Below are 24,541 nucleotides of genomic sequence, written 5' to 3' on the forward strand. Positions count from 1 at the left end.
GGAAAGCTTCCTTACAGGAAGATCTTTTAGGCTTTAGAACAGTCTTTGCGGGAAAGTAGTCAAAGTGCCATAGTTTGGGATATTGAAAAGGCCATCATCCAACTCGAAATCTAAACATATTTTGGAAATGCCTTAAACTTGCCCTTTAAGTTCTGCTTCAACTTTTTTTGCTTTTACAATCACAACTTCCTGTTTTCTGAATGTCTTTCCTCCCTTGTTGGTATGGAAAACACAAACTATGAGGACTGATTCTATAGAGTCACTTCAATTGTTTTCCTCTTCTAGTCGAAATGGCTGCTGTAATTGAAAGAAATTTTTCTTCTAGAGAGACAAGATAGATCAGGTAATATCTTTTAGTGGCCCAACTTCTGTTGGTGAGAGATTCAACCTTTCAAGCCACACAGAGCTCTTCTTCAGGTACCTTTTCCAGACCTGAAGAAGAGCTCTGTGTGGCTCGAAATCTTCTCTCTTCCTCTACCCCATCCCACCCCAGCAGAAGTTGGGCCACTAAAAGATCTTACCTCATCCACCTTGTCTCTCATATATCCTGGGACTGATATGTCTACAACTACACTTTTCTTCTAGAGTCAGAGTAATCTCATATGTTGCAATAAGCCCAAATATGCAAAATGGTGGGTGTGTATAGCTAGATACCTAAATCCATATTAAGTGGCTATATTTTCAAAGATGTTGAACATACATATCTCCCATTTGATTTCAGGAAGAAGCATGTAAGTTGACTGTTACTCTTCACTTAGTGGATAGTAAATTTACTAGTATACTATTGGGAACAATCCTTCATTAGCATAGATCATTTAGGGTATGTTTGGTGGGGTCTCAGAGCCAGTGTTCCAGCCCAAGCCTGAACATCTATGCCTCAATTAAACGGCTCCTTAGCCTAAGTCAGTTGGCACAGGCCAGTTGCAGGTTTTTAATTGTAGCATAGACATATCTAAAATCTGTTCCCAGTAAGCCTTTTGTGATAACTGTCTGTTTTTAGAATTAGGCATCACTGTTTAAAAGGCATCCCCAGGATGTGAGATAAAAGTGTGGCTCGGAAAAGAATCCTGTCAAGATGAGATTTTTGAAATGTTTCAAATGGATCCACGAAATACCTTTTTGTAAGAAAACCTTTGTACTTACGTGAACAGGAATGCAAAGGTTGCAAGGCTTGCTTGGGAACTTAAAGCTGGATACTGTTTTAAGCCACAGTCATGCAAATTAGAGTCCACACTTGTGTGAAATCCCTGGTGAAGTTGGGGTTTCTGAATTGACACAGGGGCTCATCCATGCACATTCAGTATGCAGGATCAGAGCCTAAATCTTTATATCTTTCACTGGAAAAACTGCCGTATAATGAAGGTAGAAAAAATGAATTTCACTCCAAATGACTGAGATGTGGTAGCTCCTGAATTATACTAATTATTGAATAGTTATTGAGTAAAAACTCAATCATTCACATTGAAGTTTAATACTCCTATAATTGGGCCTCAGTAGTTTTCTTTGACTCTCTAATTTCAGAGTGATCAAAGATTGTTTGTTTTTTGGAAGCATAAATTAGAATTGGTGCCAGTGAGCTCAGCAGAGCACTGGAAAATATTGAATGCCCTTCTGAAGTATAATATTTCAGAGGCTGTTGGATCTGTATAGCGATGCATGTTTATCAGGAGAGACAACTATATTCAAAACCATCTAGTTCTTCTGTTGTATAGAACTATTCCTAATCACAGATGGTCAATCTTTCTCTCTATCATTCTCTCAAACGGTTTCAAAAGTATTTCTCTTTCAGTTGAATAGAACTATTGAATAAGACTAGTGGGTTTCCTTTTTTCTTTCTTTCTTTTTTTTTTTCCCCATCTTCAGAATTTACTCTTTATATTCTAGTAAACAGGGGTGGGTGGAGGAATCTCAGCTCATATCTTTGCATTTCTCCTGTATACTTGGTCTATAGAATGAAAAATGGTAAGATTCATGACTAAGGCTGCGGGTTCATGACTAAGACTCAGGCAGCCCCTGTGCCAGGTGCACTGGCAGCTGCTGGGGCAGTCTCAGGCCACCATGCCCCCCTCTCCCGCTACCAGCCCCACCAAGCTCTCACCCCTCCCAGCACCAGTGGGGGTCCCAGGCAGCAGCCCTCCCCCCGACCCCCCATAGCACCTGGGCTGCCCTCCCCCAGCACCCACGAGGCCCCCAGGCAGTGCCCCCCCTCAAGTTTTATTCACTGGTATTTTTAGTAAAAGTCATGAACAGGTCACAGGTTACTAACTGTGACCTGTCCGTGACTTTTACTAAAAATACCCGTGACAAAAATGTAGCCTTGTTCTTGACCATTCAAAGTGGTTTAGTGGCCCCAACTTTACTATAAACAGATTAACGCTGTTATGGGTAAATGTGGCTGGATGACTTCATCTGTAACCTTTTAATTTTGTCATGGCCTGGAAGAGGGGTTACATTCCCAGTAAGTCTTTTAGTAAAAAAAAAAAAAAACTCACAAATTTGATCTGCTCTAGAAATGGGTCAAAACTGGAACATGTCCTGACTGGATTTTGTGGTGTTCAGATAAATGCACCTAAACCCAAATACCCACTAGTTTAAATCTTGTTTTTTAAGAAATACAAAAGTTGACTAAGCCTTGGTTTAAATGATCTGCACTTATTCAGTATCTTTCATCCCAGAATCTCAAAGTATCTTCAAAGGTGAGTAAATGTTACTCTGTACACTTAGCAAAAGAAGAAACCATAAGTAAGTGGTTAATGGACTAGCCCAAAGTGATACTGCAGAAGATCAGTAGCAGAATGGGAATACAAGCAAGGTCTCATGCTATCCACATGCTAATCTAATCACACATGCTGGCTTCACAGACTGAATCCATATCTGAATCCTGCCCATCTGTAACTCTATTACTTTTTTGTTTCTAGATGACCCACCTCAAGTGTTGTGGAGTGCAGAGCAGCGCAGAAGGCTGTTGGACCCTCTGCCAGATTCATTGAGTAATTCTCCAGGTTTTTGTTCAGAGAATGGGCCCATGCCCGTGATGGAGCTGGAAAAAGAAATAGAGCTGGGTAAGCAGTAAGAGATCCTAGTGTGCTGGCATTCTATTCAGAATGGATTCCAAACTGTACATCTTGAAAAATAACTTGGGAGTTAGATATTGCAGTTAATGTGGTGGCATGTTGCCTCTAGAGATCTTAATTTGGACATGCCACGGATCCAGAGGGCAAGCTTGTCTCTATCCTTTGTGCAGTCTCTCTGGAAGTGTACCCCATTAGCACTAGCCCCTACACCCCACCCCACCCCGTTTTTTTGCAAGATTGAGACCCACAGCTCAGCTTCAGCACCTCTTTCTCACTGTTGCTCCTCCAGCAAGTCTAAATGAGTTTAGACTCCTATCAGAGACTTATTCTATGAACAGGGATATCAGGGTTGGAAGGGACCTCAGGAGGTCATCTAGTCCCACCTCCTGCTCAAAGCAGGACCAACCCCAATTAAATCATCCCAGTCAGGGCTTTGTCAAGCCTGACCTTAAAAACCTCCAAGGATGGAGTTTCCACCACCTCCCTAGGAAACCCATTCCAGTGCTTCACCACCCTCCTAGTGAAAAAGTTTTTCCTAATATCCAACCTAAACCTCCCCCACTGCAACTTGAGACCATTACTTCTTGTTCTGTCATCTGGTACCACTGAGAACAGTCTAGATCGGGGTCAGCAACCTTTCAGAAGTGGTGTGCCAAGTCTTCATTTATTCACGGTAACTTAAGGTTTCACATGCAGTAATACATTTTACATTTACGGGGGCTGGCGGATGGAACCCCCGACTGGCAGTGGGCTGAGCAGACTGGCGGCCGGGACCCCAGCCCGGCAGCGGGCTGAGCATCTCAGCCCACTGCCAGTCTGAGGTTCCGTCTGCCGGCCCCTGCCAGCCGGGATCCTGTCTGCCAGCCCCGCTCAGCCCACTGCCAACCCGGGGTTCTGTCCATACAGGCCAACAGTGGGCTGAGCAGGGCTGGCAGCAGCATGCCATGCTAAATCAGCTTGTGTGCCGCCTTTGGCATGCATACCATAGGTTTCCAACCACTGGTCTAGATCTATCCTCTTTGGAACCCCCTTTCAGGTAGTTGAAAGCAGCTATCAAATCCCCCTTCGTTCTTCTCTTCTGCAGACTAAACAATCCCAGTTCCCTCAGCCTCTCCTCATAAGTAATGTGCTCCAGCCCCCTAATAATTTCTGTTGCCCTCCGCTGGACTCTGTCCAATTTTTTCACATCTTTCTTGTAGGTGGGACCCAAAACTGGACACAGTACTCCAGATGAGACCTCACCAATGCCGAATAGAGGGGAATGATCACGTCCCTCGATCTGCTGGCAATGCCCCTACTTATACAGCCCAAAATTTCGTTAGCCTTCTTGGCAACAAGGGCACAATGTTGACTCATCCAGCTTCTCGTCCACTGTAACCCCAGGTCCTTTTCTGCAGAACTGCTGCCTAGCCAATCAGTCCCTAGTCTGTAGCAATGCGTGGGATTCTTCCGTCCTAAGTGCAGGACTCTGCACTTGTCCTTGTTGAACCTCATCAGGTTTCTTTTGGCCCAATCCTCTAATTTGTCTAGGTCCCTCTGTATCCTATCCCTACCCTCCAGCGTATCTACTACTCCTCCTAGTTTAGTGTCACCAGTAAACTTGCTGAGGATGCAGTCCACGCCATCCTGCAGATCATGAATGAAGATATTGAACAAAACTGGCCCCAGGACCTATCCTTGGGACACTCCGCTTGATACCGGCTGCCAACTAGACATGGAGCCATTGATCACTACCCATTGAGCCCAACGAACCAGCCAGCTTTCTGTCCACCTTATATGCAACCAGCAGATATTTTCAGCATTGCAGGGCATTTCTCAAAATAAGCCCGTATTTATTAGTCAACTGCAATACACTATTTTAGGGTCATTAGATTAGAATGAAAAAGCAAAACATATGCGCATGTCTCTGCTGGCAGTCCAAACCGCCTTTCTTGCCCAAGCATCCAGGATTCAAATCTCTCCCACTTCACTGGGCAGCAGAATTCTGAATACAGTTTAGACACCCCAGATCATCATAATTAGAGCTTGAAACAGTGTCTTCCTTCCTTGGTTAATGTCCTGTCATTGGTCTTCCATTGTAACTCCCATTCGTATGTTCACAGTTCTTTCACACCAACCCAGATATGCCTACATGGCCAACACCAGTCTCTGGCCAATGTCTTCAGTCCTAGTAGGTCAAAACTCAAAAGTGAGTGGGGAAATAAACGTGCATATTTTTCATAAAGATAATAGAGATTTGCCACATTCTCTATACATGTACTTCCTGTGATCTCTTCTAAACTTAAACTTCCTCAATAGGAAATGAGATTTACTGCATCAAACGGGAATACTGGACCAGTGAAGAGTATAAGATGTTCTTTGGTGTTCTGTCCAGCTTTGCCGAGCTGGATGCAAAGGGGTTTGCAATAAAGGTAGGACCTGTCACCGTATGCACATCTGAACCTTAAAGAGTTAAACTATCAGCTCAGCAGGGTAAAATCTGGTCATGGCAGCTGAATGAATTTGGAGTATAGAATTATTTAAGATCTTGCACCTTGCTCTTGAAATAGAATAGTAGTTCTGGCCCTGTGTAGTCTGACTTCTCAGTGAAATGAGAAGAGCTTCCTGAGCTGTATGTGAGGATGAGCATTTAAGTTTACTCCAACAGTAACTCATATCTTTTTTTTTTTAATATGCCTTTTTATAGGTGTTTTCGAAGCCTGTGCCTTGGGATTTCTATATCACACTCCAGTTGCAAGAGCGTCTGAGTACTGACTTTGACCAAAGCTTCAGTGAGAACTGCAGCTGTTTCTTATACCTGGATGGCTGTGCTATTCTGCATAGAGAGATAAATCGTTTTACCCTCTGGGTCAGTGCAAACTATCTATGTATGACATAGGAAGACTTGAACTGTAGCATAGATACTAGCATAGGGATCGACAACCTTTGGCACGCGGCCTGCCAGGATAAGCCCCCTGGCGTGCCGGGCCAGTTTGTTTACCGGCCGCGTCCACAGATTTGGCCAATCACGGCTTCCACTGGCCACGGTTCACCGCTCCGGGCCAATGGGGGCTGTGGGAAGCGGCGGCCAGCACATGCCTCAGCCCACGCCGCTTCCCACACACCCCCCCCATTGGCCTGGAGCAGTGAACTGCGGCCAGTGGGAGCCGCGATTGGCCGAACCTGTGGACATGGCCTGTAAACAAACCGGCCCAGCCCACCAGGGGACATAGTCTGGCAGGCCGCGTGCCAAAGGTTGCTGGTCCCTGTACTAGCAGTTAGAAATGTTGGTTCTTGCTGGATGTGAAGCAGATTCAAGGGACCTGGAATGTTAGATTAAACATAGGGCCCTGTGTAAATGCAATTTTGAAGTATGTTAGCAAGAAGCATGTTTGCTATAAAGATGGCATCTAAACAGCATTCTCACTCCTGGGTTTTGTGCTTCCCAGTATGAGATAAGGAGTTCCCCAACTTCAAAGGGCTTGTCTACATAGGGACACTTAGGAAAGTAAAGGCCAGGTCAGCTGAAGGTGTGAAGCTAATGTGCATAAATTGAAGTGTGTGTTGAACCCTCGTGTGGATGCTCTCATTCAGAAGTAAAGTTGCTGGGGGGAAGGGGTTGCTGTAGCTTAACCCTGCAAAGGCCACTTTGCTACTGAATGAGAGCACCTACACAAAGTTTATCACACTTCTTAATTTATGCACAATAACGTCACAACTTTTATTTGACCTTGCCTTAACTTTCCTGAATGTCCCTGTGTAGATGTGGCCTAAAACTTTTTGGTCCCTAGAGGCATCAGTAGTGACTGGAGGCATGAATCACACCACCCCAATCCCCCCAGAACTAGTGTTCATGTGTCATCCAGGTCTTTTAACTGCAGCCCTGAGAACTCTCTAATCTAGATTTCCAGTCTGCTCTGGCCACAGGGGAGTAGTGTTGGCATCTTGCTAGAAGGATTCGTGTTTAAATACGGTTTTGACTTACACAGTTTGAGCTTTAGCATATACGGGGCTTAAAAAATAAAGGCCAACTTCAGCCTTCAATTCAACCTTTTTTTTTCCACTCAGATTCTTCAGCTATTTATCAGCAGAGTCCGCTAAGAACTTGCAGTGACTTGAATTCTGATGGGTTTGTTGTCTGGGTGGAAAACTGATCGTGTATGTGCCTGAACGAGGAGGGCTGAATTGGAGAAGCTTCCTGGTTTCTCCTTAGAGCTGTCTAGAAAAAGTGAAAGCTTGTATCATAGGATTGTTCCTGTCTACTGCTCTATCTCTTGGCAGAAGAATGGTTCCACAGTGGCTTATATTTGTTCTTTCTGTCTTCAGGATATCATCCAGTGCTGTAAAGCCATCCCTGAGGAAGTGATTATGCTGGTTGTTTACAATATCCTGGATGTGGTGCAGAAGCTACACAAAGCAGAGATTGTCCATGGAAACTTGTGTCCAGAGGCTCTCTTCCTGGGAGACAGGTTGGTAGCCTCTTTTCAGAGACCTGGAAAAATGCTTTCTATTCAAGCTCTGTCCTGAACCTTGTGCAGGTTAATAGTGACATGGTTCACTATTTCAGGAGTAAGAGGGCAGCAGGCTAGGAAAGTTGATGTGGAAATCTGTAAAAGGCATATATGAAGGAAGAGGGTATTCCTGAAGAAAATACTCCATTATATAGTTACTATTTTAAAATTGGCAAGTTCACATACAAATGTATTAGAACGCTACAGCAATGGATGTAAAGTAATTTGCCATTTGAGATTAAATATCTGAAAAGAAATTTAGAAGGATGAGGTTTTAAAAAAAGTGAATATTCTAGTCTGGAAGTAGATTAATCAGTTCCCCTTTGCAGCCAGCTTCTAAAGCCTGGCCTACACCTAAAATTAAATTAACCTAGCTACATCGCTCAGTGATATGAAAAATTTTGTGCTAGGGCAATGTAGTTAGGTTGACCTAACTGCCATGTAGATGCAGCTAGGTCAGTGGAAGAATTCTGCTGACCTGGCTACCCACCTCTCAGAGAGGTGGATTTACCCACGTCAGTGGAAAAACCCCTTCCATTGACATAGGAAGTATCTACACTACAATGCTACAGCCAGCGGCAGAGCTGTAAACTGTGCCACTGTAGTATGTAGACATGGCCTTAACTTGATTCAGAGGACATCATCAGTTTTCCTCCTTAGGCTCTTGATGAAGGAAGCCTCTTTCCAAATGTTTAGCTCCTTCACATTGTTGCTGAGGTTGCTTTCTTGCACATTGCTCAGCTCATCCCCCTCATTGGCCCTACTGTCTAGATCCCACATGAAACTCAAAAGCAGGGAGCTAAGGAGCAACATCTGTACTTTTAAAATGACTCATACAAGCTACTTCAGTCCTTGTCCCTTTCTCTCCTCTCCAGCTTCTTTAGGATTGTGTCTTTGCCGAAACACAAGTTCATCTGTGAACGGAGTAGCCTTGTGTTTTGTGGTGGAACTTTTTTTTTGCAGATAATGATCTCTGCATTAGCATAAATCCTGAATAGTAACTCTGGAGCTACACTAATATAACAAAGTAACTCCATTGACTTCAGTGGAGTTATTCTGGATGTAAATTGGTATAATGGAGATCAGAATCTGGCTCAATGACTAATAATGGGACCCAGTAAAAACATGTCTGTATTTACCCCATACATGCAACGTTGTTTTTTGTTTGTTTGTGTGTGTTTTGTTTTGTTTTTTAAACCTCCTTAGTGACAAAACAGATGGGTCAAAAACAAAAAAAAACACACCCTATTGTCAAGTCTCATGGACTTTAATGTCAGAAGGGACTATATGATCACCTAATCTGAGTTCCTGCACACGGAACATCACCTACTCACTCCTGTAATAGACCCCTAACCTCTGGCTGAGTCATTGAAATCCTCAAATCATGATTTAAAGACTTCAAGTTAGAGAGAGTCCACTATTTACACTAGTTTAAACATGCAAGTCCACCATGCTGCAGAGGAAGGCAAACAAACAGCAGGGTCTCTGTCTATCTGATCTGTGGGAAAATTCCTTCCCAACACCAAGTATGGCAATCAGTTGGACCTTGAGCACGTGTACCATCTTGCCCTGGTCAGAAGCCTGACCAGTGTAAGTTTATTATCCAGTCCGTCCCTCTCTCAATGTGGAGAGGACAGTGCACCTAAGCAGATTTCCCTTTGCACCATGCTATTTTAGTTAAATATAAAACAGATGTTGTTAACTACAGGAAAGATAGATTTTAAGTGATTATAAGTAATAAGTGTATAGATCAAAGTAGATTACCTAAGAAATAAAATAAAATTGCAATCTGAGTTCTATAAACTAGACAGGATTTGAATCAAGCAGAGTCTCACTCTGGTAGTACAAACAGTTCACCAATCTTCCATACGCAGGCTGGGATTCCTCCTTGCAAGCCTGGGACCACCTCCCCAGTCTGTCTTTATCCTCTAGCCATGTTTCCAGGTGTTCAGCTATGGGGGAAGTAAAGCCAAGTGATGATGTCACTTCGCCCTTTTATAGCTTCTGCCATGTGGCGGGAACTTCATTGTCCCAAACAAAGCTCCCAGCACAGTTAGTAGAAAAGTACAGGCACAAGATGGAGTTCAGAGTCACATGAGCTGGTCACATGCCCTTGCATGCTTTGAGTCATAGCAGGGGCCATTACTAAGACTGTGAGTCTGTCATGGAAGTCATGGATTCCGTGACTTTCCGGGACCTCTGTGACTTCTGCAACAGCCAGTGCAGCTGGCCCGGGGGCCACCTGAGCAGCTTGGGCAGCCCCCTGGCCAGCCACACCGACTGCTGTTAGGTCAGTATTGGGCCACTTTGCATCTCCCCTCCAGCAGCAGCAGGAGTTTGGGTGTGGGAGAGGGCTCAGTGCTGAGGCAGAGGGTTGGGGTGCAGGAGCGGGTGAGGGCTCTGGACAGCGCTTTCCTCGGGGGGGAGGGCTTCCTGGAAGCAGCAACATGTCCCTCCCTCACCTCCTAGGTAGAGGCGTGGCCAGGCAGTTCTGCACACTGCATCCGCCTGCAGTCTCAGCCCCCACAGCTCCCATTGGCCAGGAACCACAGCCAGTGGGGGCTGTGACTGCAGGCGGATGCAGTGTGCAGAACTGCCTGGCCATGCCTCAGAGTCCACCTAGGGAGGGACATGTTGCTGGGACATGCCAGCCGCTTCTAGGAGCCATGCAGAGCTGGGTAGGGAGTCTGCCAGCCACTCCCACCCACCCCAGCAGCAGCACAGGTCCTGGGCTGCACGTCTCAGGCTGCACCCCGCAGCATCCCCAGGCCACCCCCTGCCCCAGAGCACCCATGGTGCCCTGGGCCATCCTCTGCCCCAGAGCAATCAAGTTTTAGTCAAGAGTATATAGTAAAAGTCATGGACAGGTCATGAATTTTTGTTTACTGCATCTGTCCATGACTTTTGCTAAAAATACCCATGACTGAAACGTAGCCTTAGCCATTATCAATATTCTGGCTAGAATGTCCACAGGAAAGTCCATCAGGTGGGGATAAGCTTCTTCCATGGCCCATTGTGTTCATTGATGGGCCATCAACTTGGTAAATCCATTCACAATATGGTGGCTAGACTGGATGTAAACTACCTTGTGGGAGTTACCACAGGAGCAAACACGTTTGAAATACAGGTACATAGTCAATATTCATAACTTCAGATACAAAAATGATACATGCATACAAATAGAATAATCATATTCAGCAAACCTTAACTTTTCCATTGACACCTCCATGACACATTTTATACAAGATTTTGTTGCAATTTGTATAACAGTGATGAATCTGGGGGTGTCAGGGTGTTACGATGGGGTACAGAGGGTCACACCCTCCCTATCTAGCGTCTCATCACCAGCCATTGGAAATATTTGCTGCTAGCAGTCACAGATCATCTACATGCCATTGTAGGCAGTCTCATCATACCATCCCCTCCGTAAACTTACCAAGTCAAGTCTTGAAGCCAGTTAGGTTTTTTGCCCCCACTGTTCCCTTTGGAAGGATTTTCCAGAACTTAACTCCTCTGACGGTTAGAAACCTTTACCTAATTTCAAGCCTAAACTTATTGATGGCCAGTTTATATCCATTTGTTCTTGTGTCCACATTGGTGCTTAACTTAAATAACCTCTCTCTCTCTCTCCCCCCCTTCCCCTGGTATTTATCCCTCTGATATATTTATACAGAGCAATCATATCTTCCCTCAGTCTTCTTTTGGTTAGACTAAACCAGCCAAGCTCTTTGAGCCGCCTCTGATAAGATAGGCTTTCCATTCCCCTGCTCGCCCTTCTCTGCACCCATTCCAGTTTGAATTCATCTGTCTTAAACATGGGAGACCAGAACTGCACACAGTATTCCAGATGAGGTCCCACCAGTGCCTTGTATAATGGTACTAACACTTCCTTGTTTCTACTGGAAATACTTCGCCTGATGCATCCTAGGACTGCATTAGCCTTTTTCACAGCCACATGACAGTGGTGGTTCAGTCATCCTGTGATCAATCAATACACCCAGGTCTTTCTCCTCCTCTGTCACTTCCAACTGATAAGTCACTAGGATAAGTGAGTGAGCTCATAATTACTAGTCATGTTTATTAATAGTAACATTGCTATATTACTATTGTGGCAAAACCTATTAACATACATATTACCAATGTGGCAAAACCACAGTATATTACAATAAAACTTAAAACTAAATCCAGAATTTTAAAATATACAAATACAAATTAAACAAACCAAACCAATTAAACCATATAATCACTGTCTCTTGCCTTTTGCTTATTTTAGTGGCTAGCCATGCAAATAGGGCAATCGCTCAGGTCACAAATGTGCTGTCAGTTCTTAATAAATGTTTTATTTTCTGAGAGGTGGTAGGAAGAAGATATCCAGGACAAAAACACAGAAAGTCATTTTGACCTTTAAGTGGCAATTGCAATTACAGTATAACAATGGGGTAGGTATTCCACCTTCCCCAAGCCACAGGGAAAGAGCGGGTTACAATTCTCAATGCCAGTAATATCAGCCCTCTAAGTAAGCTGTCTGCATAGATTGAAATCAGAGAGCTGTAAAAGCCTTCCTTAACTTGTTATTGGACAAACTTTCTAAATATCTGGTGTACCCATGAGTCTCTTTAACAAATTGACATACCTATAGTTGGAACAACTGCTGTGTCTAGCTACTTATTAATATCCTCTAATCTCAACTTGAGTAGGGATTTAAATCTAATCATTTCCAATTCTGAGAAGCCTAGAGAGAATACATGGAATTTTAACCAATGAAGTTTATATGAAAAAGCCCTTCTGAGCTGTTCCTCTAAGCATAGCCTTGGCAAACATTGGCATACTGTAAATACAAAGTCAAAAATTGATACTACGGTATTGCACTTCGGACAGAATAGAATTCATGCAGGTCTCAGCTCTAAGAAGAGCATCTGAAATGTTATTTGAGAGAACCAAGAAATCTTCCAAAGAAATTTTGTTTTGAATCACTTTCATTCTTGTGGGATCATTCCATTTCCATATTTCCACGCCATATAGAATTTGAGCGCATACCTTAGCCTCAAACATTCTAAGGGCTGGTGCAATTAAATTGCTTTCATGAGCCAGGTGAAATGTAACATAGCTTGCATTGATTTGAACCCTTGTCTTTTGCTACCTGAGTGTGTTTATCTCACAACTTGTTTTAAGAGAACCGGATACCCAGGTAGAGGAAAGAACTAACTTGTTCAATATATTGCCCATAAATCCTGAATTTGTGCAACCTCAGTCTTTGACTAAAAATAGTTAGTTATTTAGTTTTGGAGTAATTTTATCAAAAGGCCCTCCAGTTGTCACTATAAACCAAACATAATTAATAAGCACTTCAGTCCCACTGATGGTTGTGATATTAGAATCATATTGTCTGCACATAAAACAGAGTAATCCATGACATTAGAGGGAAAATACTGATCCCCGTTTTAATGCTAAAACAACATAATTTAATATTAAAGTTTTAAAAGAAAAGGCACTCATAATTATGAAGTAGGCCCACAATGTACAAGTATTGAAAGAGAGAATGACTGGGGATCTTGACCTGGATTCTGTTCCTGGCACTGCTACATATTGTTACCTTGGGTAGATCACTTAATCTGTCACCTGTCTGTGTCTGTCTCTCTCTAACTGTAAAACAGAGGATATATCTAATGGATTAAACTTCACAATATCCTATTCACGTTCGAATTGTTTTGAGATCCTTGGCAAGAATGAGATAAAGAAGTTCAAAGCATTATATTAAATTTTCCTCCTCACAGCACCTCTTATTTCATACCCCCTAGCTGTGATACATATATCAAGATAGGATTACCTCTGTAAAGCAACTTTCCCCGTAGCAAAGCTTGGAGATGCTAATATTATCATTTAACTCGCATGATATGAGGGGTAAGCCTTTTTTAGCAGCCATTCCTAAACTAACCATTAGAGGGAGCCATTGGCATGGCTAAGATTCTTACCTGCAGCACAAGATGATAAAAGGAAATTTTACTGCTTCTTTGTCTTTTATGTTTCCTTGGAATTCTTTCCTTAGAATCTGTGATCCATTTGCTAATAATGAGATTACCAGTGCTTTGAAGATAGTGGACTTCTCTTACAGCCTGGATGTGAGGTTGCAGCCTAGAGTGAGTTTACTCAACAGCTTCCCAATAGCTCAGACCCAGTATGGACAACAGATCCTAGCCAAGTGCTCTCTGCCTTATCAGGTAAGTACATATTAACCCAGGGTAATTGCTATGAGTGCCCCTTGACAAGTGTCTCTAGCTTATCTGAAGAACGAGATGGAGACTGAGAGCTAATATTCTAAGATGAATGTCGTTGGATATGTGGCCTGTTTTTATAGATCTTATCTAATTAAGCAACATCTTTCACAACAGCCATAACACTTCAACAAAAACCCTTCAGCTGGACCCTGTGTATTCTACATTAGCTGAAGAAACTGGCATTGTTAATCTGGGGCAGTTGTGTACCTACATTCATCTGACAGCTAGAGTTCATTATAAATAGCTAGACCGTGTCTCAATCTGAAATGCTAAACAAGGATTTTGCTTCCTATAGTAGTTTGCTTTGCTTAGCTTAATTTAGCTTGCTGGAAAATCCTCACAAACACCACAATACAGGGTTATTGGATGCAGAAGGTGTTGTAGGACATCTCTAGTGGCATGATTGCTATTTAAAAATGCTTTTGTGCTATATTGAATGGATGTGGAGGAATGGCGAAATGGCTGCGGAGATTAGCAGAAGCAGTTTTCTAATATTGATTGTTGTGGTTTCAGGTAGACTTGGTTGGTATTGCAGAAATAGTGCATTTGATGCTGTTTGGGGAGCACCTCCAGGTTTATCAAGAAGATTCCCTCTGGAAAATCAGCCAGAATTTCTCCAAGTAAGTGTTTCATCAGGAATCTCTGGGTAGATAAAGGCAGCTTTAGCTTTCTCCCTCACCTCTGTGTTGCAGCTTTTGTCAAAGCTGGAACATAAATTCAGTGCTACTAGTTGGTAACAGTAGTGCTACATTATATTGAGGATTCGGTTTTGAATCTTTTGTTTGTAATAGAATTAGATGGACTCACTGATGCTTTCTTGGACTCCCTTACACCTATTTACACCCACTTACAGTTTAGACTCCCTCACACATTAGAAACTTATTCACCAAGGAGCTGAAAGGGTGTGTAAATTAGAGCATGGCCTAATTTGTTACATTATTTTATAACCCTTTTCTCTGCTTTTAATATGGGGTACACCGTCTTAGACTCCTTCTGAGTCAGCAGGCAAATTTGGAGCTGGGGGGAGAGATCAGTTAATAAGTGGGCATGATTCTGTGTTGTAATCATTTTGTTTTTCAGCTTTTCACACTGTGCTGTGTGCTATGCTGTACCATGGGCAGGATGAAAGAGACTGATTCAGGGGTCCTGTTGAGGCGGGAAATAATATGATGCAATTTAAAGATTGCATCATGCATACACACAAGGGGCAAAATTAAGGTTGCATGGGCAGCTGCTGTTTGCACACTTACTAGTTAACTTCCAGACAGCAAGAACCTGCTTTCCTCCTCACCTCCTGTAGTCAAGCATCTTGGGAAAGGGGCAGCTTATGCTAAGGCCTTCTATTCTTCAGGGGAGTTTCCAACTTGCTGAGCCAGCCATTCAGTCTTATGGGCATTGGAGCTGGTCCCAGGCTGTCACTTCCAGTCTTCCGCATCGGCTATGGTTTCCTGCCTAGGTACTGTCTTTGAGTAGAGATTTCTCAACATTTTGAACCAAAGTCTATAATGTTTTTCTTCCACCTTATCCCTCCCCAATATGTTTTTCAGTGACTTGTCCTGCTCCTCCTACTTTGGGCCTGGTTACTGTTAGACACACACAGTTTGTTTCCCGGACTGCAGACTTCTAGTTTGTCACTCTTTGGCCCCTGACCTTTAGTGGAATGTTTATCCATCTGACCCTTCAAAGAATTAGATGAATTAGTCACCACTGAGGAGATATAGATCCTCATGCACAGTGCCCAGCTCACAGTGAGTCTTTTTTATTTGGACCTCTCATGTGTGGGATTTGAATTTAAACTTGACCCAAAGTCTGGTTTTTTTTTTCTCTGTTTCTGTAGAGCTGCCAGTAACAGTTCAGTTACCTTGTTCTCATCTCCCTGCTGCTTTAGAAATTGTTAATGAGAATTGGGCACAGGTGGGGAGAAGACTTAATGTCCCTATTGCCACTGCTTGTAACTAAGCAGCAGCAGAACAACATTTTCTGTAACTAAAGTGGATACTTAAATTATTGCCTGATGGCTAAGTCTTTTTCCCTTAGATTCTACTATCTCCTCTGCAGATCTTGCTGATAAGCAGCTATCCACTTGGCATTCTTGACTTTTTCCACTAAAATGGATCCAGAAAGGATTTTTTCTGCTATACCTTCATTGTGTCCTTTTCTGGGCATCTTCAAAGGGCACTCCAAAAATGACTAGAGGTAGCCATTCATATCAGTATGCTACAATTTTTGGTGAACTAAGAGTTTCCCCTCCTAATATCTCATTCTCCTGGGCACTATTTTAATGATTAGTTTGGAGAAGTCACTTCTGTGGACAGACAGCTATTCCTTCATTTGCCCACTTTCTCTGTTCTGAAAGTACATCTCTGCTCATTGCATCAGTTATCTCTTGGGCTTCTGCATAGGTTTACACAACTATTGCTTAGATGCAGTATTGTCATGCTAATTCATATCTAGTCTGCAGGTACTGAAGTACCTGTTCACAACTAGATTCTGTTTGTGATGCCTCTTAGTGTACATTGAAAAATCTGTCCTTTTCTTTGAGTTGTACAACAGAAAAAAGTTATTTTTCTTTACTTTGTATATAGTGATTTGTCAATATATTGATGCATTTCAAACACTTTTGGTTTCATATATTGTTAGTGTTTTCCCATTGTACCTCTGAAGCTATTTAATCTTCTGAGTGGCAATTTATTGCACCAGTTTCCATAGGAGACTATTACTTGGAATTCTTGTTCTCTGAAGAGAGAGGCACACTGTGGACCTATGGGTGTCACTTACCCATCCACTGCTCCTTCAGTTGGAGATGAATTCACTACTTTGGGTGTTTGTTTCAGAAGGAACCCAAAGGGAGTTACTAACTGAATCATTGATGCAGGTTGACTTTTGCTCTCTGCTGTCAGATATTCTGGCAGTTCAGGTCTTTGAGCTAATTAAACCTGACCTGCCAAGAGAGACTTGTGGACAAGTGATCTGTTGCATTTATGTATCTTCCAAAAACAAGAATTACAGTAATATTTTTATAAACCATACTAATTTTATATTTTTAACATGAAGTATTACATCAGTAGCATACCTTCAGGAGTGCAGCTCATAGTGTGGAAGTGAGGAATCTGCAGTGAGTCTGGATATTAGGATCTGCCAGAGAAGACGGATTCAGCTTTTAGTGTGTCCTGCTTTTGCATACAGACTGCATATGTTTTTCTCTGGTCATTTGGGCCATTCAACACATTCTATGGTTGCAGACTGCTGTTGACAACATCAGTTTCCCACTGCAGGGACCCTTTGCCCTCAGAAGGTATTGCACAGATGGAGAAACTTCCATTTAGTAAGTTTCAGCAGAGGGATATTGGTTAGTCTTCAGTATGATCCCATGTGCCCATCCAGGCGTGGGTCAGGAGCATTGTGGTAGTGATACTTGTAATTCCTGTGAGGAGAGAGCTTATGCTAGTGATTTCAGCAGTTACATGTGGCTTTTTGAAGAAGGTATTATTAATTCTGGACTGTCTACCAAAGGTGCCATAAGTGGTTTTAGAACCTACTTTAGAGAAATAATTAGAGGATTGCTTTCCGGGAAAAGTACTCTGGGATGTAGGGGAGTAGGAAGTAAAAGGGGAAAATAACTTTCTTACACAAAACCTGTGGTGAATGCTGGAACCGTGGCTCTGCAAGATCTCAGTTTAGTTCCCTTTTAAAAATTCACTGCGAGAGCTATTTTGATTAAGAAAATTTTGGGCTGAATAAATGCGTGAGTGACTGGTGGTAAAAAATGTTGAGTTGATGGAGCTACTTTCTCAAAGTACAGAGATGTTTGGAATTCCAGGACCAGAGGCAGAATTTAGATTTGGAGGAAAGACGAGATTTAAACATAAAGTCGAAATCTCTGAAAACTTAGACAACTTGAATTCCTAACTTGCTGACTTGATTTAGTAACAAAGGTATAGAAAAAGCTGGAATCTATTATTTTGCTAGAGTGTTTGTCTAGATAAGGAGTTATAGGCTTGAAACCATTTCTTCTCCTGTCATCTTTAAGAATCCCTTGAGTTGACTATTAACATACTAAAATCTCCTGCCCTTGTGTTAAGCACAGTTGGTGCTGTTTTTATTCAAAGCATATTTCAATTGCATTTCTAGTTCTGGAGCTGATCTTTGGGGCCTATAAATCTCACAGAATTGTATGTACCTTGTCCTCCCACCATGGCATTCTGGGAAACTGGAAATGTCCAGGCTGATATTGGTTGTCATGTAAACCTGTTAAATGGATCATTAGGGTTGAATGTTTGCCACTGATGTTTTTTTCCCCTAAAGATCCCAAATTATCTAATCTCCTCAGCCTTACCTCCTGGGCTCAGTCTGCCTATAGATTTTTATTTGGGGGGGGGGGGGTTGTTTTGTTTTTTGTGTTGTTTTAGAAGACCCCCATATCAATTCACAGTTGTGTGGTGTAGTGCTGTTCAGACTACTGCTGCTGATATGGCTGCTATAAACTCTGTTCTAGCCAGCTGCTTGCAGCTGACCCGTCTCCTTTGAACAGCCAATGTAATTTCCAGCTTGAAGGAAAAAATGCCTACTTGAGGCAGCATTATCTAGTGCAGTTCTTAACCGGGGCTCTGTACGTTCCGGGGGGTTCATTCCCACCCCCCTCCCGTCCTTCAGGGCTAAAGTTGGGAGCCTGGACACATACACACACACCCTCTCTTTCGCCCTTCCCTGCTCCCCCCCGTTCCCCCTGCTAGGCCTTTGAATTTTTATAGCATGTTGTGGGGGACCTCATGGGGGGAAAAAAGAACATATATTTCCTCACAAGACTAAGGAGCAAAGGATTCCTTTATTTGAATTACAGCTCTGACACTGATCCTTCTTGGCCTTAGTAAAGTCACTCAGCCTTTTGTTTTAATATTTATTTTACATATGGGGAAATTACCCCACAGGAAACTTGTGACAGCTAGTGTTCCACAGACAATTGGGTGCATAGAATGCACACACGTTCTGGTAGATAGGCAGAATGGAGGATTCTAGCAGCAGCCAAGCCACTAGCTTACTTTGACAGTTGTCCCTTGCAATGCTCTCTTTTAAATGCTGGTAATCATACAAAGTCCTAGCTGGGCTCTGCTGCTCCTATAACTGAGAGCTGGGGAATATGTTACGGTTCTTCAATATCCACATCCAGCCTGTCTCCATGAAAGAGATCTGCCAAGTTTGGTGATGCGTCAAGGAATTATCTTGCTAACCTTTTCCCAAATCCTCCGGCTAGCCTTATGTAAAATGGTAAATAGGTGTTAGATATGTTGGGGTAGGTGGTGGTGAAAATGTTTCACTGGAATGCACAGAAATGCTAAGGTTGTCTCTATCTAGTTCCTGCACGTAAGTCCATTTGTGAAGGATAAAGGGCGTGCATATACAAGCTTGATAGCACCCCTCACTTTTTCTTTACACATGCTCATTGGAGAGTGAAGCTGAATATTATTTTAGACTGCCGAGCGTCCACAGGGCTTGCAGAGCTGAATTGAAGCAAGAATCGTGATGGAGCTGTCATGCGAGTGGATGTGCTCATTGAAAACTGTTTTGTGTGTTTTTAGGACTGTTGACAGTGATTTGTGGAATAAATTCTTTAGGAGGATTCTGAATGCAGGTGGTAAGTCCACAGTGCCTATGCTGAGGGAACTGAGAGAGGAAATGAGTGGAATTTTTAACAGCTCTGTGCAAGAATGGTTTTGTGGCGCCTTAGCAAAATTGGGAGAAACTTTCAACGTGGAGAACTTCCTCTGATCCCATGTAGAAGGGCAACCAGCTGCCATCCTAGGGGGAATTTGCTGTTAATACTGAATATGCAATATATCTTCAGTGCTAAACATGGAAATTGGCTGCAACTGTTTCTTCAATACTTTATATATAACTTGTTAAATGTTTATTATGAGTTAATGTCTAGATGTCTCTTAAACCTGGTGCATTAACTAGATATGTACAGATGTTTTACCCATTTTCTTTACCAAACTGTTCTATGCCAACCAGCCTCATGTATGACTGCTAAATGTATGTTTTAATACCTAAAGCACATTCATGAATTCCTCCACCTTTGTCCTGTCTTTTTGTTCTGTTCTGTACACCTGCTGTTAATCACTGTTTAAGTAATAAACCTATGTTTTTTTGTAAGCAACTCTGTCTCATGAAATGTTACTGCCAAATGGCCTTCAGAACATATTTGACTTGGTTTCTGGAGTCATAGGGCTGAGTCTGAATGACATTTCTGACTAATTGGGGGATTGTTCATGGTTTTACTAGATGCAGATGGCTATCCTTTGGGTGGCTTTCACAATCACCCAGGGCTTTTTTAACTCGAGCTGATATCCCAGTCGGAAACACTCATGGATCATTGGAGTGGAAGAAATGCCTCACATACAATAAACATCTCACTTACCAGGTTAAAATACAGAATTCATACATTATTATAAAGCAGCCTCACTTCCTTCTCATCATGTTTATAGAATGCCCAGCAAAATGAGTACTACCGTAATCTAAAAGTTAATATAGTTCATGGTTAGGTTTCCTTTTCAGATATTTTGCTCTTCCCTGGACATTGCAGATATTGCTTTGGCACTTGGCTCCATTCGGTCTGTCTTCCCCCCCCCCCCCCCCCCCCACACCCCCTTTCAAGTATGAGACTTGCTCAGCTTCCGAGGCACCACTGGCAAAACTGGTGCTCTCTTGCTTTGAGCCTGCCCTATTGTTGATCTGTGATGTCTTGGTTAGGCACCTATCCCAGCATGTTCTGTCTTTCACCACCAGTAGTTAAAAATGCTATGATGACTGCCTCAAACTCCTGTGGATTGGAAGTGCTTAGGACCCATTTGACTGGCACTGAGGCCAAGGGCTCAGTAGTGTTTTGACCTTGAGTGGATCAGATAGCGGAAAATGGCTAATGTCCAAATCAAAGATTCAGGACTCTGAATTGGAGGTGGATCAGTCTGGCAACACTCAGCAAGAACAATTTTTTTCCACCTAAATATTTCAATATTATGTGTGTAAACTAGTGACTAATGCCATTGGCCTCCAACTAGAGTTGCAAAGTTGACTCATAACCCCAGGAAAATAGCATGCAATGTAAATCTGACACAGCCATTCCCCTTCGTTCCTCATTCTGTCCCACCCTTCTCTGTGAAGTGAAGACCTCAAAATCTAATAAATAGTATTAAGCAGTGTTGGAATTATCTTAATGCTAACCTAGTTAAGTAAATTAGTCTAGTCTAAAAATCTCCCGTGGAGTAGTAATGTAATGTGATGGGTTCTCCAGCTACGAATTGTATGCTGCACATGAAATTGAAATAGTGTTCAAAGTGATTCTGGGTCTATTTCCATTTCTACCACTGACTGACTTGCTGTATGATCTTGACTAAGTCACTGACACTGTCACTCATTTCACCATACCTCTCTTCCTCCCTCCCTGCTACACTCAAGGCCCATATATGTGAGGTAAGGCTTAACTGATTTGAGGATTTGGATAAAAGGTCACATAAGCAGAAAACATCCATTGGATCTGGTAAATTTGTGGTAAAACTTCAGATTGTGAACGCTTTTTTGTGTGTGTGGTCTGTGGTCTTGCACAGTAAGGTACAAGCTGATAGAAGCAATGCTAATGTTTGAGTTTCTTGGAAAATCGATAATGTTTTTGACTCTTTAAAGACCCTCCAAAAATATTCCTTAAAATTGGCAAAATTCCCTTGAGTTGTCTGCAAAAAAGTAAGTTGTAGCCTGCCTGAGAATCTAGCCATTGCAATTGTCTGCTCCGTAGCTTACTATACAATAAATACAGTAACTCCCACTTAACGTCTTCTTTCTTAATGTTTCAATGTTACGTCCCTGCTCCATTACAGAACATACTCGTTTAAAGTTGTGCAATGCTCTGCTATAACGTTTGGATGCCTGCTTTGTCCACAGCTGGCAGCCCCCCATCAGCTCTCCTACACCCGCCACCTCCTGCCCGCAGCAATCAGCTGGTTTGCAGCATTCAGGAGGCTGGGGGGAAAGGCAAGGACATGGCGCGCAGCCTTCCTCCTCCCTCCCCTGCCTTCTGCCCACAGCAATCAGCTGGTTTGCAGCCTTCAGGAAGCGAGGGAGGGAGGAGGTTGCATGCCTCGCTCTTCCCCACAGCCTCCTGAATGCCGCAAGACAGCTGATTGCCGCAGGTAGGAGGCGGGGGGGAGCAGAGGGAAGGCGCTGATCTGCAGGGTCCGTCGGTGGGTGGGAGGCGCTGGGTGGGGGGCGTAGGGGAGCTGCCAGCCTGTTTAATACTTGGATTAAATTGCTTGTTTAAAATTGTATATAATGCCTTTGTCTGGCAAAAACAATTTCCCTGGAACCTAACCGTGGCCCCCCCCCCTTCATTAATTCTTATGGGGAAACTGGATTCGCTTAACATCATTTCGCTTAAGGTCGCATTTTTCAGGAACATAACTACAACGTTAAGTGAGGAGTTACTGTATATTAAATTCTAGTTAACTAATGCATTTTTCTGTTTGCCTTGCTAGCCAATGATAAAGTTATATATTTACACATCGCTTTCTTGTTTTGCTTCCCTGCTTGACTAAGTCTTTCAGCAATGTAATAAGTGTTTGACATAACAGGTTAGTTCTATGGAATTATTTGCAATGGTGAAAAGAGCGATGACAAGTGGATTTCTCATGCTGAATCCTTACTCCACATGTCTGTAGCAGTGCTGTTAATGCCAGCCCTACCTGCAGAGCCCTGATTAGTTAGAGGTTGGACAGATTTCTATCAAGGTATCCCCTTCCATTGCGCTCGTTGGTAGGCAGAAATCCCACTCTTCTCCTTTATAGGTTGGGGATGCTATTGAAAAGACTTCAGAGTCAGGGAAAGGACGTGTTGATACTGCAGGAATGCAGCAGGCCTAGAATCTGACCTACTGGGTTGGGAGACAGCCCCAGGGAGCAGCTTATGTACATGTCCACTACAAACTTGCACCATATTGCATGCAGGAATCAGCCAGAGCCTCAGGGGAAGCAGAAGCCCTAATCTCTGACTAAGGAATTGATGTTAGAGGAGCATTTAGGCTGTTTGTTCTCTCATGAAGTAATTCCTGGGTGCATTCTGGCTTTTCTTTACACAGCTGCCAACTTCTCTACCCAATCTGCAAGACTTACTCTACCAGAATCAAAGACAAATTCTTCACCCAAACTTCATATCTGTACACCCGACGACCTAGACTTTGGCTAGCTGAGCACACCACATGGGGTTGTTCCACAGAAATCCAGGAGATCCTGATACAGATCAAAGTGGAAGAGATTTTTCCACCTGGGCTTCATAAGGTCTTGACCCACTGCAAGCTTCTGTCCCCAAGATTCTGGATTATATCCTCCAGCTCTAGCTATCAGGCTTCACCATCAGTTCTATCAGCCTCTATTTAGATGCCATTTCATTTTGCTACCCTCTTATTCAAACATATATACAGTGTTCTCTCATCTGACTGTTTTAAAATTCTACAAATTGATACCCCCCCGCTGCATTCAGGAACCTCCCCCATCCTGAAACCTTACTGTAGTTCTTCCTGGGCCTTTATAGAGTCCTTCTTTGACCTCTTCCCTAAGTGCTCTTCTGCATTTTGCAAGCAGAACTGCCTTCATGATGGTTTATCGCCTCAGCCAGGAGAGTTTTGTGAAATTCAAGTACTAATGGCAAACATCCACCCCACCCCCTTCAAACTGTCTTCCACATAAGATGATGCTGAGACCCTACCCTGAATTCCTCACCAAGATGGTGTGTGTGTGTTTTTTTCCACTCAAATCAAACTCCTTATTTTCTTTCCCAAATCACACACAAACCTGGAGAAACCCAAGCTCCTTTAGATGGCTCCAGAGCCTTCCTTTATTACTTAGGCAGGACAAGGCCATTCAGGAAATCATCGTGTTTGTCATATTAGGGAAGGCTGTGAATGGATAGGCCATCCCTTCCTAGCAGTTCTTCAAATAGATCTCTCAGTGCATTGCAATGTGCTCCCAACTATCCCTCAATGAGAGCCCAGTCAGCTTCTGCAGCATGCTGAAGAAATATTCCTGTATCAGAGCTCTGCAGGGCAGTCACGTGGAGCTCAGACCATACCTTTCTCAAGCATTATGCCCTGGATTTGGTGACTAGTTTGGAGATCAAATTCAGGAGAGCACTTTTGCAGTCCATATTTAGGTAATTGTAGCTCAACTCCCGTGTTAATTGGGGAACTGCTAGCTAGTCACCCTAAGTGGGATCCACATGGACAAAGACTGAAGAAAACATTTACTCCTCAGTAATCATGGTTCTCTGAGACGTTTTGTCCATGTGGATCCCATGACTGACCCTCCGTCCCTGTTCCTTCAGAGTCCCTCTCTGCAGTGATCCTGAATTAATGAGGGAACTAAGTTGGAGCCATTCTACCCTTTATGTCCTTAGTGGGAGGGCACAAGGGCAGGCAGAGGCAGGCACAGCCCCAATAGACACTGCAGTTCAAAAGATTCCAATCTAGAGTGCCTGAAGCGCATATGCCCCATAAGTGGGATCCACACGGACAAAACATCTCCAGCTGTTGTTGTGAGGCAATAACAGTTCTTCAAAACTTTCTTCTTTTAGTGGATTTGAAGGCTTTAAAGAGCTGGTGCCAAGGCTTTAAGAGAGAGTACAAAATGACTTCTGTGTTTAAAACCACAAGGATGGCTTTTCT

At 43.0% G+C, this 24,541-nt stretch overlaps 1 protein-coding gene across 3 annotated transcripts in view; it reads left to right on the top strand.

The window, feature by feature from the left end:
* BUB1B (BUB1 mitotic checkpoint serine/threonine kinase B) overlaps positions 1 to 19,986 on the top strand; it is a 42,240-nt gene extending 22,254 nt beyond the window's left edge. For all 3 annotated transcript variants that reach the window (XM_045016629.1, XM_045016630.1, XM_045016631.1), the window contains exons 17-23: positions 2,919 to 3,062; positions 5,373 to 5,485; positions 5,761 to 5,922; positions 7,380 to 7,522; positions 13,611 to 13,782; positions 14,353 to 14,459; positions 19,416 to 19,986. In XM_045016629.1, coding sequence (XP_044872564.1) covers positions 2,919 to 3,062; positions 5,373 to 5,485; positions 5,761 to 5,922; positions 7,380 to 7,522; positions 13,611 to 13,782; positions 14,353 to 14,459; positions 19,416 to 19,605 — 1,031 coding nt within the window. In that variant the 3' untranslated portion in view covers positions 19,606 to 19,986. The remainder of the gene's footprint in view (positions 1 to 2,918; positions 3,063 to 5,372; positions 5,486 to 5,760; positions 5,923 to 7,379; positions 7,523 to 13,610; positions 13,783 to 14,352; positions 14,460 to 19,415) is intronic.
* Positions 19,987 to 24,541: the final 4,555 nt, after the last annotated feature.

Source organism: Mauremys mutica, chromosome 4 (assembly GCF_020497125.1).
Source record: "Mauremys mutica isolate MM-2020 ecotype Southern chromosome 4, ASM2049712v1, whole genome shotgun sequence".
In the NCBI taxonomy this organism is placed as follows: Eukaryota; Metazoa; Chordata; order Testudines; family Geoemydidae; genus Mauremys; species Mauremys mutica.